The sequence below is a fragment of the Centruroides vittatus genome, unplaced genomic scaffold (genome assembly GCF_030686945.1).
Source record: "Centruroides vittatus isolate TY-2023 unplaced genomic scaffold, ASM3068694v2 contig_392, whole genome shotgun sequence".
Classification (NCBI taxonomy): domain Eukaryota; kingdom Metazoa; phylum Arthropoda; class Arachnida; order Scorpiones; family Buthidae; genus Centruroides; species Centruroides vittatus.
In genome coordinates this window covers 648288-673304 of record NW_027122208.1, presented here as the reverse complement: position 1 = coordinate 673304, position 25017 = coordinate 648288, and the positions used below count along the sequence as shown (strand labels likewise).

Sequence of the window (25017 nt, the reverse complement as noted above, 5' to 3'; positions counted from 1 at the left end):
TTGATTTCGTTTTTATTGTTAATTTTGTGTTTAATTATTATTAATTTACTTTATTATGGAATAAAAATTGGAATGATAATTCGAACAGTTCAAACCAAGCAACTGGGAAGAAAGATAGATTATCTTTGCTTCTTTATTGAAGTAACCCAAATTGTAGTTACATAAATAAACCTACCAGTTTATTTCTTTGTCATTTGGAGCATAATTATTACCCACCACAGTATTACGTTTAATATTTAATTATTGCACGATTTTGAAATAACGCGATTTCTATTCAACAGTTGGGTTGATGAAAATATTACAAATTTTTTTTATAATGCAATAATATTTAATATTATGATTTCCGATAAATTATGTCGTATTTTAAACAAAACAACTACAAATGACTTATTGATGTAAATAAAAAATTGCAGTCAAATGTTAAAAAACGACGTTATTTATTTTTATCTATTATTAACGATGGTATACGACCATATTAATTATTTTATAAACATTGAAATAGACACCGAACGTATCTTCGAACTTTAAATAAAGATTGGAAAGATGACGTTTCCAATCTTTATTTCCCTGAAAAAAAAATCAAAACAAAATTGAAAATCAGAATGAATAATTGAGCTGCAATTTGAAATTATTGTAGATTTATAAATGTTCTCTGTCTGTTTGTCCTCCCTTAATATTCCCCCGAAAGGTGTTAGGTTGATGACCGGCACGACTCTTTTGTTAAAGGAAATATTGCTCTTGATAAAGTCTGAGTAATTTTTATAAATCCAGTTACAGTTCTGACTGTAGGGTAGTGATAATTTTTTAAATTACCATATTCAACATTGAAAAAAAGCTGTTGATTTAAATAAGCTAAATTAAAATACAAAAAGTTATTATTTTCGTTATTTTGTTTACAACTTTGTCTATTTTTGTGTACTAAAAATGTCGTTCTAGCTAGTGTTAAATTGTTATATTGTTAATATCAACAATATAAGAATTTTTCGTCTGCTTTCCAAATCTGCTATAGGAAACGTAAGCATTTCTCCATTTTAATTATCAGCGAAGTCTACCCGTTCATATTTTGTTACCAAGGAAACTTTCATATCAATCATCTTCAACTTACTATCAAGAGAATTGTTTTTATATAAGAGCTTTCATTGTAAATTGAAAGATAACTTGTATAATCAATTTTCTATAAAATTCGTTTCATTATTATATCATATTTTTTTCTCTCGATCAAAGATTTCTTTAAGATTAAACCATAAAAAATGTATTTAAATTTTACACTTTATTTAAATTAATCGACAAGTAATTTATAAGTAAACAATTATTTACTTTTTCGGCCGAAAATCAATGAGTAAATTTGCAAAGAAAAAAAGGATGTCCAAAGAGGCACGAATGGCTGTGTATGGGTGTGTTATGGTGCCTGTGCTCATGTATGATAGAGAAACTTGAGTACAGGAGTTGCATTACTGAAGTATTTGAGAGGAGTGTGCGGCGTAACGAGGAGAGACTATGTGAGAAATGAACAAATGCTGGAAGAGTGTGAGATAAAACACAATATGGTTGAAAAGGTGGGAAATCGGCCCTACGATGGTTTGGCCACATCGAGAGGATGAAAGAGAAGTGTTAAAGAGAGTATACGTGGGAAAAGTGAATGGGAAGTGCGTTAGAGAAAGGCCGAGTTGAAACAAGCGGATGAGAATCTGAAAGAACGTAAGGTAATAACAGCATACGTTCTTTCAGATTGAGTTAGAAAATGTGCTGGAAGTGTCTAGAAGAGTCACGAGTGCCTGAAGCAAAAGAGGTGTCTGGAAGGAGGATGAGGAGAAAGTTGCTAAATGGATGATTTTTAGGATTGTAGTGTTCTTTTCTCTGCTGCTCACTTGTTTTTGAATTATGAGCGTTAGGATATGCGTGTATGCGTGTCGACCAAAAATTAAGAAATTATAAGTTATATTGTATTTTAATAATTCATATACATAAACATTTTTTACTCTTAGCAACAGTTATATTAGATTGTAACGATAAAGTTTATTAACCTACTTATTTGGCAATTAGATGATAAGTAATATTATCATTATTTGATTATTTTAATGAAATTATTATTAAATTAATCAAAACCACAAAATGAGTTATTATGAGTAGAACATATGATATAAGTAATTTTCAGACAATAACCTTGATTACAAACAAAGGGTGAAGGTAAAGATGTTTCAAAAATATAAGGAGATAACAGAATTCAAAGTACAAATATTTATCTGCAAAATTTATTAAAATATATACTCTTACAAATTTTATATTGAAAAATCGAGATATTTTAGGCACTTTGTCAATAATTAAAATAAGTTTATCTATTTTATTTTTCTTAGATCTTTACTGAAGCACTTTTTACATAATTGTTGTCTAACTTTATGATTCTAATGATGTTTTTTAATGAAATCCTTGTCAAATTAATTTGTTTTTGTGTTTAATTTGTTAATTTATGTTACTTTCTTTAATAAATTAAAATAGTTTTTAATGTAGTATTTAAATATTCCATAAAAATTTAGATCAGTTGGATAGTTGAATGGTTATCAATATATTTAATAATTTATTTTTTCCCATAATGTTCATCGAAATATTTTTTCATAACTGCAAAAAAATCTGCTTAAATGTTGTTTAAATCGGAATTATTCTGCTTTTAATACTTGCAGTATATAATTTTAATATAGAAGTTTAATACTCTCTTATGAGCTACCGGAACTATGAGCTTAAAGGCTATTGTTGCTATTTGGTCCTTAAGTCCTTAATTAATAAACTAAACTAAACTAATATATTTTTGATATTTCATCCATTTAATGTTCATTTTCCATACATTAAATTTATATTATAATAATTATATTATGTAAGTGTAGTATTGGAAACGAGTCTGTCGCTAATCATTTCAGACAGATAAATATTGATTTTAGAAATCTTTATCTGTCACCTGCTGTCTGCTTCTTATCTTTGCCCGTTTCTTACTAAAATAGTCTAATCTCGATCCCATCTTGCCATTATCTGTAGAAAATATATAAAAGCTGATACATTTTTTAGGTTAAAGAGTTGTTTTTTCGAACAGAATCATCAAAAGGTAAGAACCGAACTGAAAGAGTTCTTGTATTATCGATTCTATTAGCCTACTATTTAATATTATATTGAGTATATAAATAAGAGTAGAAGCCAACAATTTCTATAAAATATATTATAATTATCCAGTTACGATTTTACGAAGATTATACACACTTGGACTTAATGTACTGTTACAATTTGTATAATAAAAAGATGTCGAATCTCTCGTTCGGGTAGTTTTATTTAATATTAAATAGCAATATTTACTATTGAATAGGTTTAAAAATTGATTGATGTATTTTTAAGATGGGAAATAGTATTTTTTTAATGAATTATAGTATCAAATTTTTCAATTTTTAGATTAATTTGAAAACATGAGTCTTACTGTATCGGACGAAGGGCATTCGTATGTCATCTCGAAACTGTACAAGGATCCGAATTTTCCATCCATCTACAAGGGATTTTTGTTGGATACCATCGAAGTAGAAGAATTCATATTAAACGTTTTGCATAGAATATATTTAGATAGTGAGTTCATTAACTGATTCATCTTCATCTTTATTTATTAGTTAATAGGATAAATTAATAAATTATTAGAATTTATATAGAACGCTTCCAAGGAAAAAGACTTTTTGAAATAGGATGCGGTCCGACAGTTCACAGAATAGCACCCGCGAGTCGTGTTTTTTCTGAAATAATTCAATGCGAATTTTCCGAACATAATCGTGAGATCGTTCAAAAATGGCTGAAAAACGATCCAACTGCACAAGATTGGGGTCGTCTCATCAGAATTACAGCTAGACAAGAAGAATACGGGTAAGGCAAATTGTCGTTATTTATTATATTTAACGCTCTAAACTACAAATATTCTTACGCCGTGTTTATACAGAGATTTAGATCAAGGAATAAGAGAAATAGAAAACAGAATAAGAGGAAAAGTCAAGAAGATTGTTCCGTGTGACGTATTACAAAAGAAGGTCATTCAGGAAGATATTGGAAAGTGCGATGTGCTTTTTACATCTTATTGTTTGGAAGGCGCATGCCCTACTCCCGAGGCTTATAAATCAGCCGTTAATAAGTTAGGAAAATACGTAGTGCCGGGAGGAGGGTTAATTATGGTTGTTATATTAGATATGCCTTACTTTTGCATGAAAAGTCCCGAGAAGAAGTATAAATGGGATGTTTTGCCTGTCAGTCAAAAGTTGGTGAATGAAGCATTGAAAGAAGCAGGATTTACGAAGAAACATTGGTATTTAATGGAAAACAACGAAGAATCTGAAGGAGGAGAATTTTCGGGAGTGGTCGTCGTCTCAGCTCTTAAAAATTAATTGAAATAAATAAATTTACATGTATATCATCTTATATAAATTTGAAAGAAATTTCTTTACATGAAAATTTACAACTAATGTATAAAATACATTTTTTACGTAATATTGTAAGAAAGAAGTGAAATTTTCACTCAGAAAAATAAAAAATAGTTCTAAACTTAATCAGACTAACTTTTTTCTGTCAAAATTATTAAATTAGCAAAAAATTATCGAAACGTTTTCATGTATTTCAATTTTCTAAATATTAAAATTTTAAAAATATGCAAAATTAAAAAGTAAAATGTAAACTAAGAAGTTATAAATGAAAACTTTTCTTATAAAATATATATTTTAAATTAATGTTTAATTATATTGGCTTTTTAGAAATTTATTTTCAAAAATCCAGCAACGAGTTGCTTAACTTTCCCGGCAACATTTAAAACTGCGTGTGTTTTGCCATCTGTAATGATACAGTAGAGACTCGTAAATCGGCACCCCGGTAATCGGAATCGCCGGTAATCGGCACGATTTTCGGTCGGACTGTGTCGTGCCGAATCGAACGTTTTTGATTCTAAATTTACTTCTAAAGTATAATTTTCATGTTTTTATATTCTTCAATATATTTATTTTGTTTGCACAAAATAAAGAAATAATTTTTAACGATACGATAGCCTCGATTATTATTATAAAAATTTTCGTTAGGCTTAAAATCGACGAAAATTCAATACGAAGCGACACGCAACGGAGAAAAATTTGAACATCGGACAAGTTAATATATTTTTTCGTACATAATCGGTAAACGAAACAAATCACTAATCTGAACAACCCCAGTCCCCAATTGATTCCGATTTTCGGTTCACTACTGTATTTTATTATTAAAATCTTTTTTATATTTTCAATTAGGCCTATTATAAAATGGAAAAAGTTTAATTTTGAGCGTAGGGATGGATTGTATAAAAAAAAAAAATTGTAATTGCTAATAACAAGTAAAATCGTCATTAATTCCGACCCTACTTGAGATATGACATTGGCATTAATATTATCTATCAACGTAATATTAATGCCAATGTCTATTACTATATTCTTCACAATTATTGTATAAACATATTACACGAATTTATTAAAATTTTGTCGTGTAGTACGTTATTAAATTTCTTCTAGCAATTCTTTGGAAGACAATTCCGCCGCAAATATTTATATGACATACAATACTAATAATACTTTATCTCTATTATATACATTTTAAATGGAATACTGAACATAAATATTTAAAAAACTAGCGATTACTATAAACCAGCGGTCGGGGAACCGGGGTAAATTACCCTAAATGGGGTAAAAATGAAATTATTGAAGGTAATAAGGAGTTTTTCCAAAACCTAAAGAATAAAAGTTTTCAATGAAAGTATTGTGTTCCAAAATGATAATTTTATTTGGTTTGTCTATTATTTATTATTTTCAGTGTAAAATGATTCGATAAATAGTGTTTAATTTAAATTTGTATCGATTTTCTTTTTTTCAAAATGAGGGGGGTAATATCGACTTACACAAATATATTTTGGGGGTAATGGCTAAAAAAGTTCCCCATCCCCTGCTATAAACTATATATCACTTCTAGTTTTTTAAAGTAACGTTAATGATACTTACTTGATGGAGGATCGAATTTATTATCTTGACAGTGTTTTGAATACAAGAGTAACGTTTTCTGGTGTAATTGGAATTTATTTCCAGTATTTAAATAAAACATATTTGTTTTTTTATAATGAAATCACGAGTTTATGTTTAATCGGATTGGTTAACGGAAATAAAGTTACAACTCTGTGATTTGTCAAATGCCTTCACTTTCGTTTTGAAAAATATTGCACAATTCTTTATCAATTTTGCTCTTTTCTACCTACTTTAAAGTATTGTTTTATGGTAGATAATTAAAATAGGCTATAATTTATTTATTTTTATTTTTAAGAAAACAGGAAAAGTCCCGGAATACAATTCAAATTTGCTCACCCAAACAAACAACAATAAAAGACTTCAACGAGTATGCATAAAAAATAAACTAAATGGTTAAAAAACTGATATACAAAAATAAATTAAAAACTGTACATAGGATATACAAGTACGAATTATTTAAAATTGTACATCGTTTTTTTCCATTTTTTTCACGTTTGAAACTAGATAAATCTACAAATAATATAACATATAAGTTAAGAGTAAAGATAGATATAAAATTCTATTGAACGCGTAATTTTATTCGTGAATTACTTGATTATGCACGAAACATTATTCTAAGACGTCTTTTGTGACGTCATAATTTCTAAATCCCTCGTGTCACCTATTTCATCCATTCACGCATGTTTATCCCCTCTCACCTAAGAAGTGTGACGTAATAGACCCTATCAATAGACGTTAATAAGATTTGCTCTCAGACAGAAGTATGTATTAACTTCAATTTACAGATTTTACTGAATATTATTAGGTGCTTTTAACACGCATAATTCATTTTAACGTGCATATATATAGACTTTTTACTCGCTTATAGCCTATTTAGATTTTAAATGCGTATAAATCTGGTGGTACTCGTCTTTATAATAATATTTCAGTTTCAGTTTAATTAACGGAGTTACTCGGAATAATGCCATTTACGACACGATATATAATTAGTAAATAAAATTGATATGTCGCTTTCTTGAAAATTATGTAAATAAGCGAGAGAAGTTTCAATTTCCTAATTTATTTACATAATTTAAACGACAAAAATAATTTTAAATAAAATTGAAGGTATAAAGTGAAAGTGAAAGATAATTATAAAATTACGAAGATATTGTAACAACCCATTTATCACAAAAGTATCTTATCAGATGTTTAATCTAATATTGAAATTTCGTTTTGCAATTTCTAAACGATTTGCTATTAAATTCCTTCTAAGTTATATATAGTTTTTCTTTTCTAATTTATTGTTTAAAATTGTTTAAGTTTCTCAGAATGGAAAGATAATTAATTATTAATTTATTATCTAGTTTGGCTTTCGTGGCAGTTTGGCATATTCACTCATGCAGCCCTTACAGCCCTTAGCAGTAAGCCTTAACTTAGAGGACCGGGGGAATGATACATTGTCTGGATTCTGACTGTTGCCTATACGGCTCTAACAGTATCCACAAGATCATCGAATAACGCAGGCCCTGCCAAAATGTCAAGGTGAAGGGTATCAATTACTGCTTTAATAAAATATTACCTATCAATTTGTTGATGTGTAAATACAAACATTAAATATTATAAAATAATAATAATATTAAATAATAATAGTGCAGACTCTTCATTTAACGGATTAACTGGGTGAACGGGTGTCCGCCATTTCCAATAATTCGTTAAATCGAATGTATTTTGAAAACGCATATTAATAACGAGCTAGCAATGTATGCGAATTTATTATAATAACATTATATTGCTCTTTGTGCTCTTTATACATGTTACTAAAACATCTGATAAAAATATAGAAAAGAAATTTAGAACAGGAAGCAAACTTTATTTTTATTAAACGCATTAAATACTATAAAATGTAAGAAAAGGGATGTTTCCAGCACTAATGTTAACTCGTTGACACAGCCTATTAGCGTGCTAAATTCGCGAAAGAAATTGTTAATTAAAATTACGTATAATCATCATCATAAAAAGAAATATTGTGCAATACAAATTAACTCTTTACGACTGAATTTGTATATGTAATTCTTAACAATGGCCTTTCAGTTTACTACATGTATAATTATTTGAACAACATGAAATTAATCCTTCATGGGCATACATATCCAATGAACAGGAGTCAATTATAAATGAAGTTCCGCTTTCTTTTTTGTCTAAATTAGAGGTGTGTCTGACAACACACACCTGGTAGGAAGGTCCTACCCTAAACTCTCGTAATCAAATTTTTGACAGCTTCCAACCCCCACAATGACCGGCCCGACTCTATTGCAAGCAGGAAAGTGTGATGAACAAGAGCAAGAAACCAGTAATTCGAGATGGAGAACATATATTTTAAATTAAATCAATTAAAAATATGATTAAAACTTGCTATGTCAGAAAAAATGATTGCTCGGTAATTTTATATTATCGTACAATTTGTGCGGATTTCTGTACGCAAATCTTTCGAAACACAATTTAGGATTAGCGAGAATTCGAGATTAAGAAATAGCTTAATATTTTTTATTTTAAATCGAACGAATCGATCGTAGTTACACGCGTACTTTTACAGACTGAAAACCGAAATGTGGTGCGGAACGTGTCCTTCGTCTCTGCCTCTTAACAGATGGGTTCCTATGTGGAAATTAAAGTGCCAAGATGGATAAAGGATTTCGCGCGTCCTATATACGTGACAAATCTTAAGTTGTTGTTCAAATAAACAATAATTTTGTTTTAATACTAAACGATGCAAATTTCTCATTTATCGCAAACACCGGAGTAAAAAAGACAACTCGCGGGTGTTCAAATTTCTATCACCGCTTCGCCAGTAAATATGTGCGGGAAAAGAATTACGTAAAGTAGGTAAACACTCGTATAACGGATTCCGATTGACCGAGACATACGGGGACGAGAACACTTTAGCCAATTCACGAAAAACATTTAAAAAAATTAAAATTACGGATAATTTTAGAACAAAAATCACGGGTCAAAAAATATTCGCGACAAAAATAATTTAAATTTAATGTAAGCGTTGAGAATTCTTTCAATCGCTTCGAGAATATAATTTGCGTTTTTTACGATGCAACGTTTTTAAATTTTTTTATGACTGTTGTGTTTATTAATTGGTTCCGACAGAGAAATTGACACGGATTTTTTTACACAATCGAAATGAAAAAATGACCCGCAACGGAAGCGACAGAATTTTTCTCGTCCTCTGTTATAACTCCATTTCTGATTCATCGACGGTTTCTTTAAAATACTTCGGAAATCCTCCCTGCAATCTTCGCAGTATTTTCTATTCTGTATAATTGTTCTCAATTCAGTAACGGGCCCTTAAAATTTATTAAATGTTAAAAATTGAGCATATTTTCTGTATACACGAAACTGAATCGTGATGATAAAATTCAATTTTCGTTCTATGTTATTATCCCCGCGTTAATTCGGTTTTAAATCGGTTTAAAATAAAATTTGGTAGTATTTTAATAGACAGAACTTTTCAGAAACGTTAATCTGCGAAGGATTTCCTCGATTATTCCTAAACATTTTCGAGTTTGTTGATAAAGTATTAAACGGGAAACTACTAATTAGAAGTAAAACTATATTTTTTCAACTGAAATTTAGCATGAAATAAGAACAGGAAATCGTAACAGAAAAATCCGCGTCTTTACATTCATTAGTTTATTCGGCTTTCGTTAGTTAGCCTACAAACACCTACGAAAATGAAGATAATTTTAGCCGTGGCTTTATTTTGTATATCCTTCGATTCCATTTCTGCTTTGTCCAGTGTGACGGAACTTTGCGGTATGTACAGTATAATGCGGTCGATACAGTAAAATCTGCGGGTATATTTAATATTAGCTTGATTTATTACGTAGCTAAACCCACAAAGTGGATGGAAATATACTGGAAATGTTCGCTCAGAAAACTTCCTAATTATTACAGAAATGCAAGTATTATTTATACGGTAATTATACTGTTAAACGTATTGTTAAGTCAATAACTGTATTTGTATATTTGCTATAGTTATACACTAACATCGCTAATTGCGTTTACGATTTATTCGGAATCGACAGTAAAGGAAAGGGGATTATGTTTTATTTGTGTGGCAACGGCGCTGTAAAATCCAAAGTAAGTAGTACCTTAACGTTCAACTTCTATATTAAAAATTAATCTAAATGTATTAATTTTTAAATTTTTTAGGTAATCGCTTGTGTGAAAACTAAACCTAAGGTGAGATTAGTCAATTTAAAAAAATAATTTTACCAGCCGTTTATTAATTGCGTATACAGTTTAAGGGGGAGATGTGTGGCGAAAATTACGTTATTGTACGCGACGGAGAGGGAAGCCGTCGAGACATTTTTAGTAGTATTACTGGGATACGAATTTGGTAGTATACGGTATATACTTGTCACGCGATAAGATGACGGGCACGAAGACACCCGTAGCTAGAAAACTCTCGGGTTGGACCCGGTCGTGTGAAAAAAATATATATAATTTTTAGAAGTTTTTAGTCACTTCGATGTCGGGAGTTCGGCGCAATCGTAGGCGTAAACCGTAGTTAAGCGGGAGGGATTTGACAAAAGTACGTTATTATACACAATAGCGGAGTACGGGTCAAAAATGGATCAAAACTGCATACGTAATTAACGAATGGCGCCTTATCGGCTTTGAAAATTTCACGCAATTGATATTACCGTTCAAAATCTCATTTTAGGCTGATAAATTTACAATTAAATGGGAGAATAAACAGTCTGAAAAAGTCTTCCGATCCTGTACTAACAGAGCGTACGAAGTGACTTACGACGAGTAGAATTTAATTACTTACACTCGTTTAACTCGGCCAATTTTGAACCGAAATAAATGTTTCTAAATACTTTAATTGGCGAGTTCGAGTCTTATTGCCGCGTTTTGATCATTTTCCATTATGTCCAATTTAATTTTAAAGTAAGTTTAAATTGTGTTTCTTAGTCTTTTCGTACCAAAAAATCTTAATTTCGTGAAATATCGCGTGCCCTAAACAGCTTATAAGTTAAAATCTTTTATAATACTTATAATACGAAACATCCAAACGAGAATTTTGCAATAAAAGCGAAGATCTCTGAATAACGCATTTATTAATATAACTGCGAATGAATCATAAATGAAAGAATGCACTTATAAGTTAATTCACGTATTATTAATTAGTAAATACAATTCCTGTATATACGATATGAGAATGGAGTAAATATTAATAATTTTTTTTTTTTTTTTTTTTTTTTTTTTTTTTTGCTTTATGCTGACACAATTTTAGTTTATTTAATACGTTTGTAAGATCAGTTCGTCAACCAATGTTAAATCGTAATGACGATAAACTCAGCACACACACAATCTTTAAACAACAATTATCGGGAGTGACTTCAGCTTTTATTTGACTCGGACTAAGTCCGTTTAAGAATCGCCATCCTGTCACATCCGTGATTTAAAGTCGAATTCGAAGTAAACTGTCGCATTCGGGGTATTCGTCAAATCCAGGTTATATAATTTTTCTTTCGCAACTAACGGCCGAGATCCGTCCCGCAGTTTTATAGATTTCCGTTCATTCTATCAATACAATCGGCAAATAGTTTCGGAAATTCCTTTTTTTCGGCCTCGGTCATACCAGGTCTGTAGAAATAACTTTAAGTTTAAATATTTCGTCAATCGATCAAGCTAATCTTAACGTTTGTTCTTATTATTTTGCCCGGCAACTCGGGGCTTATCTGCTAGTCGTAATATATTTTTGCAATATTTTTTACTAATATCCGAATTTTAGTAACAAATGTCGAGGCGATTCTCTCGACTTAATTTTTGGCGAAATAAATTTTACTGTAGTCAATAATCTAATTTAAAGGGAGAGTTAAAAGTGCTTAGATAAATACTAAATGTTATTCTAAAAACTTAACTAGAATTACCAGGAAAGAAATAGTAGAAGGTCTTAAATAGAATAATAGTAACTTACTTCTAATTTATAAATTACTCTTTATTTTAATCTGCAGTTTTATAAAACATCCGTCTCGCATTCTTTAAAGATAACAAAATTACTGTATTAGCGGAATAGGCTTATCAATTTTGTACGTCTTATATATCACGATTTGAAGTACATTCTATTTTTATTATTATTTCATATTTAAAGTTTAAACACAGAATACGATTTATAAAACTTCGGAAGTTAATAAATGATATTGCTCGTAATACAAATATTTTATTTTATGCTTCTTAAGTTTTTATCTTTAGACATAATGTAGAATCAAATACATTATGTTATTCATATTTAAAAGGGTGCATATATTCTGTATACATAGCATAAACTATAATATACAGTTGAAAGTTGAATTTAACTGTAATTATAATAAAGAAATTTAATGTAAAATAATATATAGAATTTATTAAACCGATTTAATAGCCGATGATACTAAGTAACCGCTAAATTTAACAACTGGATGTTGTCGATCGTTTTCCATAAAAAAGCAATGTTTTTTAACGAATCCCGCTTCCTTGAACGTTTTATTTACGAGCTCTTGAGTTACAAAAAGAGACGGAAGTTTTTCATTGTTTCCTACGTAATAATAAGGACTTTCCAATATGGACACCATTACAAATTCTCCATTCGGCAAAATGTAATTTCTGAAGTTTTTAACGGCAATTTTATAATCTTCTAACGTGGTGCAAGCCCCTTCTAAGCATAAAGACGTAAACGACACGTCAAACTTCCCGACGTCCGAGGGAATGATGTCGTTTTGCAAAACGTCGCAAGGAATTACTTCTTTTATTTTTTGTCTCAGTCGAAGTTTAATTTCATTTATTCCTTCTTCGACGTTTCTGTTAAATAAATTGTTTAATTAAAAATTAAATAAGTAAATTATAATAAATATTAATAACTTATACGTTTCCTAATGCAGACGTTACGATGCAAATTATTTTATTATCACGAAAAAATATAACATCAACATTATTTTGATTATTACGTAATAGATTTTTACATATATGACGTACAAATAATGACACCTTTAGAAAATAACAATCAGAGTTCCCTGATTTCAAAAACATCGAATGCAGAGAAAAAGAAATACGAAGAAATAAAGATAGGCGGACATATCCCGAATGGAGTTAAACTTGAAAATTTTACTTGTTACGGACACTTGCAATTTTTAAAAGTCCGTTCCTACAAATATATATGTTACAATTATTGCTTTTTCAATAACATCGTTAATTATAGATTATTAAATTTAAATATATGCCTGTTAGCTGTTAATTAAAATACGCTTGCTGTTTTATAACAATTAAAAAGATATTTAATAAATGTTATTCGTAATTAATCAAACTCGTAAAACATACCCATATCCCTCAAGTAACGCTTCCATTCGCATCAAACTATCCCAATCCTTCGCCGACGATTCGTTTTTTAACCATTCTCGAACAGCTTGGCGGTTGTGCTCGGTATAATCGGACAAAACGATTTCCGAGAAGTATTCGCTCGGCGCTGCCATTCTGTCAACAGTCGGGCCACATCCTACGTCGAGAATTCTCTCGCCTCGAAAGGCTTCTGTTAGAGTGAAAAGGAATATTTACTTTAGTTCTTAAAACGAGTCAAAACACTAAATGAATTTTCTTTGTATTGTTTGATTAGAATATCAAATTTATTCAAATTTTCATAGAAAAAAATGTCATACAAATATAAATTATTTATTTTCACATTTTACGACTTATTGAGTACATTATCGGGTTTATTAAATTTTAACGAAATTTAATATGATTTTTATGATATTTGAGAAAAAAAGTCCAAATGCTCGACTAATAAACGGTTAATAGAGCGTAATTTGTCTAGATATGTAATCTAGCCGTTTTCTACAATGAAATTTTAATTACTAGTCATTATAGAACACAGTTATTCTACAAGAAAATCTTTAATAATATTTTCTGTATGATAATTAGTAGAGTGATAAGCGAGCCTATGTAATGTGTAATTAAAATTTAATATACTTTTTAAGCAAAATAATCAATTAAACATAAACACGTGTTATTAATCGTTTTTACCTTTGTGATTACATCGCTTTATTATTTAATAACATAAATTGTGATTTAGCGATTTTTTTGTCTAATAGATTTAAGAGATTTCATTAAAGAATAAACTAAATATTTATCAGCGTGAATTGCTATTTAAAGTAAAACTTACCATCTCGAAATATTTGATGCAGACAAAGCGAAACAAATTCTTCTATTTCTACCATTTTATTGAGAACATTACTTCGATAATTGTCGGTGAAATTTCGATCTTTGTACTTTTTGGAGAAAGCATATTTATCTTCAGAGTTAATTTCCATTATTGCTGTTGATATTGTACACAAGCGAGTCTAAATTAAAGAGTAACATTCTCATTAAGAGTCCTCATTAAGTAAATATCATTATAAGGAATAACAAGTAGATTAACAATATAGGCCTATATATAAATATAATAAACACGATAACTGCATAATAAAATATTACATTGATTGAATACAATTATAACAGCATCTATTTAACTGGCTTAAGTCGATTGTGCAGAAAAAAAATTTATTTCTTAACGAGAGACCCAAATTGGAATTCTATTTTAACTTACGTTAATTAATAAATTTAATATATAAGCAATTAATGTATCGGTATATTAAATTTATTTTGATTAAATTAAAAACATAGCGAGACAATATAACGTTATCTGGTGTCAAACCGTCAAATTACAAGAAATAAAATTATAAGTTTATAAAATACGACAGAAACTATAACATATTTTAAAAAAGAAGGATTTGGTATATAAGTTTAATTGTAGTCATTAATCATAGTGTAAGAGAAATCAATCGCTAGTTAAATAGAATTGCGGAGTATGTAAAATCGATTAAATATAATTATAATCATGCCACAATTACAAAAGTTTGTAATTTTGAGGGATGCGAAATTACTAGCCTGTTAGAGTAATATAGGTAGAGAGGAACTGGTTCGAACGACATCTATACAAACATACAAAAATTATGAAAATGATAGCGAGGGTTTTGGAAAATGAAAACTTGGTATAATTATTTAAACATCACAAAAGGTACTAACTTATTAGGACGGAAGTATGATGTCAGGTTAAGTGTTCGTAATGGAAATATACGGGTTATTGACGTATTAATGTAATTAATATACTTTGTTCTGTCCTTTTTTGTTTTTATGTAAGTAATAGTAGAAGTAATGTTTTCGAATTTAGTTTATGGCCAGTTTTGAGCGAGCACCAACGGGTAGTAAAATGGTGTGAATAACAATTGATAATTGGTTAGTTAATTAAATTTTAAAATAAAGCTAAAAAAGAAAAATTTCTTGACGCGAGAGCCACGAAGAGTTTAAAATTAAAAAAGTTATATGTAATAACAACGAAGTAAATTGTTTACAATAAACTTCGGGAGTAATAAAACCTTAAATTTTTCCAAAAATTGCAAATACTAAGAGTTAAAAAAGTATTAGATAAATAGTACAGGTTAGTGGATGAGTCCGTCGCTTCCCGCACAAAAAATAACGGCAATAATTAAGATTATTAGATTATTTCGTACTTTTAATCCTTCTATTATATTATACTGTAGTATTTCATTTATAATTTTAAAGTTTATCTTACGTAAGTTTATCGTTTATCACACCGAGCGACCAATCTAACATACTTTAAAAATTCTTTAAATTGTGTACAGTAGAAGAAGAAAATTTTTAAAATATGCTAGATTGGTCACTCGGCGCGATAAACCCATACGTTTGTAGTTATATAAATCGAATACTCCGATATATCAAACATTAAAACTAAAACCATATAGAGTTTGATTATTTCAGCCTATCATTGTCACGTTTATCGCGATACTTAGACGGCACGAAATGGCACAATTTCATTGGTCAAGTAGACACTATTTGAAAATATTTCTTAAATTTTTTAGACATCATATTTTTTTCTAATGTTAACTCTAATTAGTTGTGCCATTCACAGCCGAATATCAAATGGTAATATGCCAATCAATCAAATTTCGCGAAAAACGGACCAAATATTTAAACTCGGCACCTTCAAAAACCACTTGAAACACATTTGTGCGGGCTGGGAACCTCGTATTATGTAATTTTCCTATCCGAATGACACCATATCGCTTGGTCCGATAAGAGGGAGTATTGCTGAATTCGACCAAATGTAGTCGTTGACCTTCTCCCCGAAGAGAGGATGTTCAACGACTACTAATTAATACTGGTGTATATTAAAATTTGAAAAGGGATCCGTGTTAGCGGGTTGTGGTGGTTCCACATGTGATCGAAAGTACTAACTTTAACGTCCGAAAGACTCGATACAAAACTTGTTTAAATAAAAAAAATCTTGTAAAAATGCGAGAATAGTTGCTTTTATAAAGTGTTTAAATTTTGGCAAAAGATTGTATAAACTACTTGGGAGGTACGTTCTCGTAAATATCCCGTTTATAGAAAAATTATTGCGCCGCAATCTGAAAAACTGTAGACCTATAAATTTCCACTGTCTTGCCTTATCTTAAAATTCCACTGTGTTGCCACTGTCCTTCCTTAATCTTAAGAAAACAGTTAGATAGATGAAAATCGGCACCAAATATAAACAGCTTAAGGCAGGAAGTCCAGAATTAGCAGAATATTTGTGTAACGTCGAGATTTTAGTAACACTGTCCTATTTGGCAGACATTTTTGAAAAACTGAACAATGTGAATGTGTTACTGCAAGGAAAGAACTCAAATATTCTAGATAAGCGGGACAAAATTAAAGCCTTCAATGCTGAAAGCTTCTTGAAAAAGTTAGATTTTTGGAAAACTCTTATCGACTGTGGGGTTTCTGAATGTTTCCATTGCTTAAAAAATTTATAGCGGAGGAAGTTCGTGGTAGCTCTAATATAGATTTTGTTGTAAAAAGTAGCAGTGCATCAAGCTGCATTGAAAAACCAGTTTAAAGACTAATTTCCTTAGATCGACAGTCACACCCACGATTGGATCTATGATCCAATGATCCAGGATCCATAATCTCTGTAACAGTGAGTGATATGCCAGAATTAAGCATGGTTGGTCAAGAGCAATTACTTGAACTTTTAAGCTACAAGACACTAAAAATAGCCTTTCGCAAAACTTCACTTTCGGAATTTTGGCTTCCAGTTATAAAGAAAAATTGCAAAAAAATGTTTTCAGCAATGGCTGCAGTTATCACGGAATACAGAACCCATTCTAATGTGGAGAATGACCTGGGCGTGGAACTAACAGAGTTAAAACCAAGCATCGTTGGTTTGTGCAATTCAAAACAAGCTCAAATTTCACATTGATATTTAGTTTGGTTGTATATTATATATACAATTATCTATCTTATTTGTGCAAAGGGTTGTAGATAGGTATATCTCTATTTTTAGTAGTTCGATTGTATTTTTCTTGATATTTCCAATTAAACTTTATCGGTATCATTCGATTTGTAACAAAAGAAAATAAATACTGAACATAAAACAATAAACACTTGCGCGTATGCCGAGGAGAGGCGCCATTGCCGGCGAGCCCCGATGAGGAAGGAATACTGCAGGAAAAGTCGGGAATCACTGGTGTAGACCAACAGTATGTAAAATGATGTAAAGTAAAAATGGGAGAAGCACCAAAACGGCAGTTATGTTCACGGAAAATCGAGTTGTTGGTTAATGAATAACAATAATATGTCTGTAAGCTTTACGTTTCTACACATTTATATGTTTGTAAACAATTTTAAGATTGAACTTTAAGATTGAAAATTAGTTATGATTTTAATATTAAGTATAAATTGGAAATATCTCAGTATGAGATTTTTTTAATATGGATAATTTAAAATCAATTTATATTTCTAGGAAGCCGATGAATTTTGTAAACCTCATATAAACACATAGCTTTATTTTTATACTTGTTTATTCTTATTTTGGGAATAAGCTTTATTTGAATTTTACTGTAGTGTAGGCTATTACTAAATGTCATAAATAAAGTAATTTATACATTGTTGAAACAATGTATAAATTATATACTTGTTTCGTATTTGAAATCACACTCCTTATAAGTGTGATTTGAAATACTTTGACAATTTTTTTCCAATAATTTTATAAACAACGGACAATGACCAGGGAAATAATCAGAAACAAATTTGACATTTTAATTTATTATGCATTTTCATAACTCCTTGAATATGGACTTTTATTTAAAATATTTTCTATATATATAATTGAGACGAGTTGATGATAATAATAATAATAATAAATGCATCCATACAAAAACAACTTCATCAACTCCTACAAATCACACGTTCATACACCAAGGACATACAATGGAGTTTGGCCTAGACAAATGCAAAACAATTCACATAGAAAAAGGAAACCTGAAGGAAGAAGATTTTGCACTTGGAAATGGGGACGTTGTTAAATCCATGGAAGAGGGCGAGTTCTACAAGTATTTAGGATTCCAACAGGCCAAACTAACAGAACATGCACAAATAAAGCAAAGATTAATTAAAAAATACCAAAGTAGGTTAAATGCTATTCTCAGAACACAGTTAAATGCAAAACACACAGTTAAAGCAATAAACACATATGTCATCCCAGTACTCACATATTCTTTTAGAGTTATACATTGGACTCACACAGATCTCGAGCAACTCCAAAGGAAAACAAGAACTACACTTACTAAGCATAAACATCATCATCCTAAATCCGCCACAGAAAGATTAACCCTTCCACGTAAAGATGGCGGACGTGGCCTGATTGACATAGTTAACCTTCACTACAAACAAATACAGTCACTGCGAGAGTTTTTCTACAAAAAACAAGAAACATCACAATTACATAAAGCGGTAACTCTAGCAGACTCGAATAACACACCATTAAACTTACACTGCAATCATATGGACACGACACAACATATAAAAAGCATAGACACCATTAAGCAATCGTGGGCTCGAAAGGCACTCCATGGCAGGCATCCTTACGACTGCCCAGGAGTTTGTTGACAAAACTGCGTCAAACAGCTGGTTAGCTCGGGGATGCCTCTTTGGAGAGATGGAAGGATTCATGATTGCCATACAGGATCAGGTCATAAATACTAAAAACTACAGAAAACACATACTCAAAGATGCAACACTCACAAATGACACATGCAGAAAATGTCACATCATGCCAGAAACTATACAACACATCACCTCTGGTTGCAAGCTCTTGGCACAGACAGATTATTTACACAGACATAACCAAGTAGCAAATATAATACACCAAGAGCTTGCAAAGAAACACAAATTAGCAGACATCCACGAACCATACTACAAATACATTCCACAGACAGTATTGGAAAACAACACGCACAAAATGTACTACGACAGAGTCATAATCACAGATAAAACAATTTACCACAACAGACCAGACATCCCACTCGTTGACAAACACAATAAAATCACATACATTATAGACATATCCATTCGAAAAACTCACAATGTACAAAACATATTCACTGAAAAAATCAGTAAGTACACAGAACTCGCCTAGGAAAAGAGGCATCTGTGGAGGATGGATAGAGTGCTTATTGTACCTATCGTTCTCTCCTGTACAGGTGTGATACCACACACACTACACAAAAGCCTGGAACATTACAATTGAATAGAAATATATACATCACACTACAGAAGGCTACAATATTGAATACATGCCATATTGTTAGGAAATTCCTGAATACTGACACTGACACAGGCACACTTATTTAATTTTAGTTTCGTTTTGGTTGCTATGCCTTGACTCTGGTCCGGCATAGTGCACAGCCACCGGTGTCAACCGAGTATAATCCGCTACACCCAACATAATAATAATAATAATAATCAGCGCAGGGCCCAAACGGTTAGAAGTTAAAAGTTGAAATTTGGTACACATAACTGTGTACCAAATTTCAACTTTTTTACCTTCTTACCTTGTTAGTGTGCATCACCTTCTTAGTGTGCATTCTCGTGACGTACCCGTTAGGGTACGTCACGAGAATGCACACTAAGAAAAGATTTTTTGAAATTCCTCCCCACGGGGGAGAGGGACAGGAATAAGGCTTAACACTTCCGTCAACAATGGAAGTGTTAAGTAACAATGGAATTGTTAAGAGAAAGCGACGTGCAAGATGCAGATGCAGTTTTTTTTCGTTTTTGCGGGAAATCGAACATATTTTTAGACCCATCTAAAAAGTCTCTAATTAGTCTGGAAACAGGGGGACCAAATTCTTGCATTCTGTGAAAACGGATAAGGTTGACTATAATGTAATAATCTTAATCTTCACTATCGTTAATTTTGCCCGAGCAACGCCGGGCCCACCCGCTAGTTGTATGATAAAAATACAATCGAACCTCGATGTAGTCTCCTTCTTTTTAGCGCCATTCTCTTAAAGCATCAATTAATACGGTCGGCACATCTTTCCCATTATAACTTATTCATGAATGAACCCTTCGGTATTTGTGAATTCGTAAATGTACGATTTTCTAATGAAAATGATAATTTCACCACCAAATCACGTGGATTTAAAATCCCTAAATTTAAGTGTGTAGACCTCGTTACTACATATAAATTTCATAATTTTAAATTTTTTGGTTTGTCATCGTCTTCGATATATTCGAATTTTAGAAATGAAAAAATTGTGAAATTAAAACGAGGTTTGGCTGTAGAAGAGACGGTCCGAGCGGTGCCAAGACGCGTCTGAATAAATGCAATAAACACCGAGGGAAATATAAAGAAAATTAGAAGGGCGAGGTCAGTATAACTTGTGTGAGAAGATATTTTATAACAGCAGTAAATTATTATATAAGAGACCTCCAATTACTGTGCCTAACAGATAAATAGTTCCAAAATTCTGAAAATTGAGTGTAGTGTAATATTTCATCAAATTCTATAATTGTTGGCCATCAGTTGCCCATTCGCTAATAAGACTGGTCGTGGGTTCACTCCTCGCCAACGGACTGGCCACGTGGAGTTTTCCAGATTCTCTTTGTGTCAGTGACACCTAAATAGAGGCCAGATTTTCATTATAGTCCTCCCGGGATAATACATTATATACATATCCCATAATATGAGTGAAGATCCTTCTTACTCGTCACGTGATCTTTACAAATGTTCCGTCCCGAGTCGTTCTTTACGCCTCGAGATTGTCCGTTTGATGGTCCGTTGAAAGTCACACCTCCACACTCGATAATTAGTTATATACAGTTTATTTACAAATATTTACAAAGATGTACACTATGCAATAACATTACGTACGCTAATGTACCGAAACTGTGATGCCGCTCGTCGACTTAGCTGGCCGGGGAACACGAGTCACCTTTCCGGAGATGGCTTGACCTCGTGGCCGTCCGTCTCTACGACCACCTTTCTCTAGAAGACTTCCCAAGAGGAGAACACTCTCTCTTCCGCCTCAAAGGTCTGCCTGGTGTTAGAGACCGCCACGTACCAGGTCCCTCGCCCTTTCTCCTCGCTTTTTTGCCACCCTTCCAATTTAAGGGATTCTGGCACTGCCTCCTGCGACCAATCACTTCCTTCCCCTTCTTAGAGCCTTCCAAGACGTCCGCCCTATCTCCCGCCGACGTAGCTCACATTTGCGTCCGTGCTTTATTTATTTTTGTTCTCTCAAGCTGGCCGGCACGTGGCCAACGCATTGACCCTTAAGTGGGGACGCTCCACCTTTGATCCTTCCGGCCGTTTATGGCCCCGGCTCCAGGTGGGAGCAATGTATCTCAATAGAGGCCAGATTTTCATTATAGTCCTCCCGGGATAATACATTATATACATATCCCATAATATGCTTCCTTTCTTTGGCAAATCGACCATGTGTCGCGTTGCGTAAACAAATAAACCAAACTTGCAATTGTTACTTATGACTAATCTGCGTCTTTACTTTATTCTGTGTTTACACGTATGTTCGGGCGGATTTTACAAAACAGATTTTATCATTTTCCAACCTGGTATCTAATTGGTAGGGCTGCAGTTAAAAAAAAAAAAAAAAAAAAAATGTAGACCTATAATTTTCACTGTCATCTGTTGTCTGTTCTTCCTTATAAGTCAGATAGATGAAATTCCAGACGAAATATGGAAACTATAGGGGAAGAGGCCCCGATTATCTATACATAATCGTTCGTTAAAAAGCAAAAGTCACGTTCATTCAAAAGTTTCGGAAGAAAGCAGGTAATAGTAATCGGCACGACTCCATTGCTAACGGAGAACTATGATGTACAAAGCAAGACACTACAGTACTAATTTGTGGCGGAGAGTATATAATTTAAATTTAAAACTAGATAGACGAAAATGGAGAAACTGGAGACGATGTTTATTGAGGCAGTTAGCCTTGGCGAGCATTTTGAGCAGTATTATGTCACAAATCAAAGATTATAAGTGATTTATTGTGGAGAAAAAAATATGATGAAAGGTACAGATAGAAAAGTGTAATAAAAAAATTAGCTTCGTTTAGTTTAATTTAAAGTAAAGTAAATAAACTAAACTAAAGTAAAAAGTAAGAAATGAAATCGGTTGGCATTTAAGTGACTAATGTGTTGGATAAATTGGAGTCGCTCGTTAAAAGCATCCAAGTTTGAGATTTGTCCAGTCTGAACTGCGGGAACTGTGTCTCAATCATAACGTCGGTCAGTCGCTTGACACGGCTAAAAACATATACAGTAGAGACTCGTAAATCGGCACCCCGGTAATCAGAATCGCCGGTAATCGGCACGATTTTCAGTCGGACTGTGTCGTGCCGAATCGAACGTTTTTGATACTAAATTAACTTCTAAAGTATAATTTTCATGTTTTTATATTCTTCAATATATTTATTTTGTTTGTACAAAATGCAGAAATAATTTTTAACGATACGATAGCCTCGATTATTATTATAAAAATTTTCGTTAGGCTTAAAATCGACGAAAATTCAACACGAAGCGACACGCAACGGAGAAAAATTTGAACATCGGACAGGTTAATATATTTTTTCGTACATAAACCGTAATCGGAACAAATCCTAATCCGAACAACCACAGTCCCCAATTGATTCCGATTTTCGGTTCACTACTGTAATAACAAATGTCATAACAATGTTTACATGCTCAACTAATAAACATAACCATTTAATTATGTAAATTTATAATTAATAAATATGTTGACATAAAGTATATGCGATTAAATCGATCTCCTTTCAATTTTAATTAGAATACGAACAATTTATTTTTTATTGTGACATCGTTCACAGTACTCTTGATTTTAGTGGTGTCGTCCCCCCGTACATCATAGTTTTTCTCTTACAAATTAGACTCATGCCATTCATCTAACTTTTTTCGGGAAAAATTTTCGAACTGAATACACGTGACTTCTGGAGTAGACTAGAAGTTCCTATACAGTTAATCGGGGCCTGCTACCATAACATTTCAATATCTCGTCTATCTGTTTCTGTTCTCGAGATTAAAGAAGGACAGACACCAGACAGCGTAAATTTATAGGTCTACAATTGTTTTAAATTGCGACCTAGTGACGTTCATTTTGCACAGGAAGAAAACATAAGAAAATATATAATCGTTTTTTAATTATTATTTAACAATATTAATAAGTAAACAACGCGTGAAAAGAATAGTTTCGATTTTTCTCTATCTTCAAATACAGCAAATACAGGTTCATAATTTTAGTATGTAGGTCAATTGTATGCAAGAAATCTGTGTAAAGCTAATGATATCGAAACTATTTTACTTTATATAATGTAAACGTCATAAAATATAATATTTGTTTTGTACGAAATTTATAGCACATTATAACTTTACAAGATAGAAAGTCATAATTGACTTTTGTGTAATAAAGTTAAAGTGTATGTATATTAATATAGTTGAAGGCTTATAAAAACAATCGTCTATATACATTTTTAACATATTTATCTTGTTTACAACCTGTTTATTAAGTTTTCAAGTTCTATTTATGAAAATTTATTTAGGAATAGGTTACTGTAAATGACGATGACGACAATGAAAAATTTTGTAATTTATTAAAAATAAACTAAAATATTTCATGTACAAATTATTTTGTAGGAAGAAAATCATTTTTATTCAGAATTTAATATTGTAATAAAGAAAACGTGGCCATTACGAGTTACACAGATTTTACTGTATGTAGGTTTTTATACTAAATATATTTATACTAAACTGAGTATAATCGAACTATTTAAACATTCTTAGCGACATGTTTTTAGGAGTTTCTTATAAAGTTTCTTCTTATTTATTAAAGTTATTCTTTCATTAATTATTTGATGAAAATTATTAACTCAAAAAAATTAGTGATAAGTAAACGTTATAAAAAAGTTAAAACTAAATCATTAACTTGTGTAATAAAGAAATAAAGCACCATAAATCCGAAAGTTATCCGAGTTCAAAGAAAAATTTCTTTCGACTCGGATAACTTTTCCACGGTTCAACCGAAATTCACCAATCTCTGTAAAAATATGAAGCAACTGTCTGATTTTATATTCTAAAAAACAGCACCCAAAAATTTCAAAACACTTCTTTCTTATTAAGCGTTTATTGAATATATCTTATCTGAGAATTAGTTATATCTTTCAAAACAATTTACGCACACGCCAAAGTTATACTGAGCATTCCGACATTAAAATCATCAAAATCTAGTGTTGGAATGTTTTTTTAAACTCGGGAAAAAAGTGCAAACGTAACCCCAATAGCCGGGGCTTCGCCCAAGCAAATTATATCATATATAAAATAGCATAAGACTATAAAATCAAAAATAAAATATTGCATTAAGAATAATAACATTATTATTGTTACACATATACAAATATTTATGCTTAAATTTCTTCTTTAGATATACCGCGGAGTCGCGCTTTTACCTCATTCAAATTCAAATTAATATTGATACATTCATATTCCATTCTGAAATTTAAAAATGAATTAGTTTGTTTTACAA

General features: G+C 31.3%; 2 protein-coding genes and 1 long non-coding RNA gene across 3 annotated transcripts; 2 read left to right on the top strand and 1 right to left on the bottom strand.

Annotated features, from left to right (window-relative positions):
- The first annotated feature begins 2996 nt into the window (after positions 1-2996).
- LOC136976030 (nicotinamide N-methyltransferase-like) lies at positions 2997-4562 on the top strand. The gene is made up of 4 exons (XM_067271224.1): positions 2997-3094; positions 3433-3600; positions 3681-3888; positions 3962-4562. The coding sequence occupies exons 2-4, from the start codon at positions 3447-3449 to the stop codon at positions 4398-4400; spliced, it is 801 nt and encodes a 266-aa protein (XP_067127325.1). The 5' UTR covers positions 2997-3094; positions 3433-3446; the 3' UTR covers positions 4401-4562.
- Positions 4563-9703: 5141 nt separating this feature from the next.
- Positions 9704-10926, top strand: LOC136976029 (uncharacterized). The gene is made up of 4 exons (XR_010880865.1): positions 9704-9848; positions 9923-10175; positions 10248-10277; positions 10762-10926. It is a non-coding gene; the product is annotated as an uncharacterized lncRNA (long non-coding RNA).
- A 1329-nt stretch (positions 10927-12255) lies between these two features.
- Positions 12256-14633, bottom strand: LOC136976028 (nicotinamide N-methyltransferase-like). Its single transcript, XM_067271222.1, has 4 exons — positions 14550-14633; positions 14239-14416; positions 13401-13608; positions 12256-12884 (listed from the first exon to the last, which is right to left on the bottom strand). Exons 2-4 carry the CDS (start codon positions 14384-14386, stop codon positions 12452-12454), a joined length of 789 nt encoding a protein of 262 aa, XP_067127323.1. The 5' UTR covers positions 14387-14416; positions 14550-14633; the 3' UTR covers positions 12256-12451.
- Between the last annotated feature and the right edge of the window lie 10384 nt (positions 14634-25017).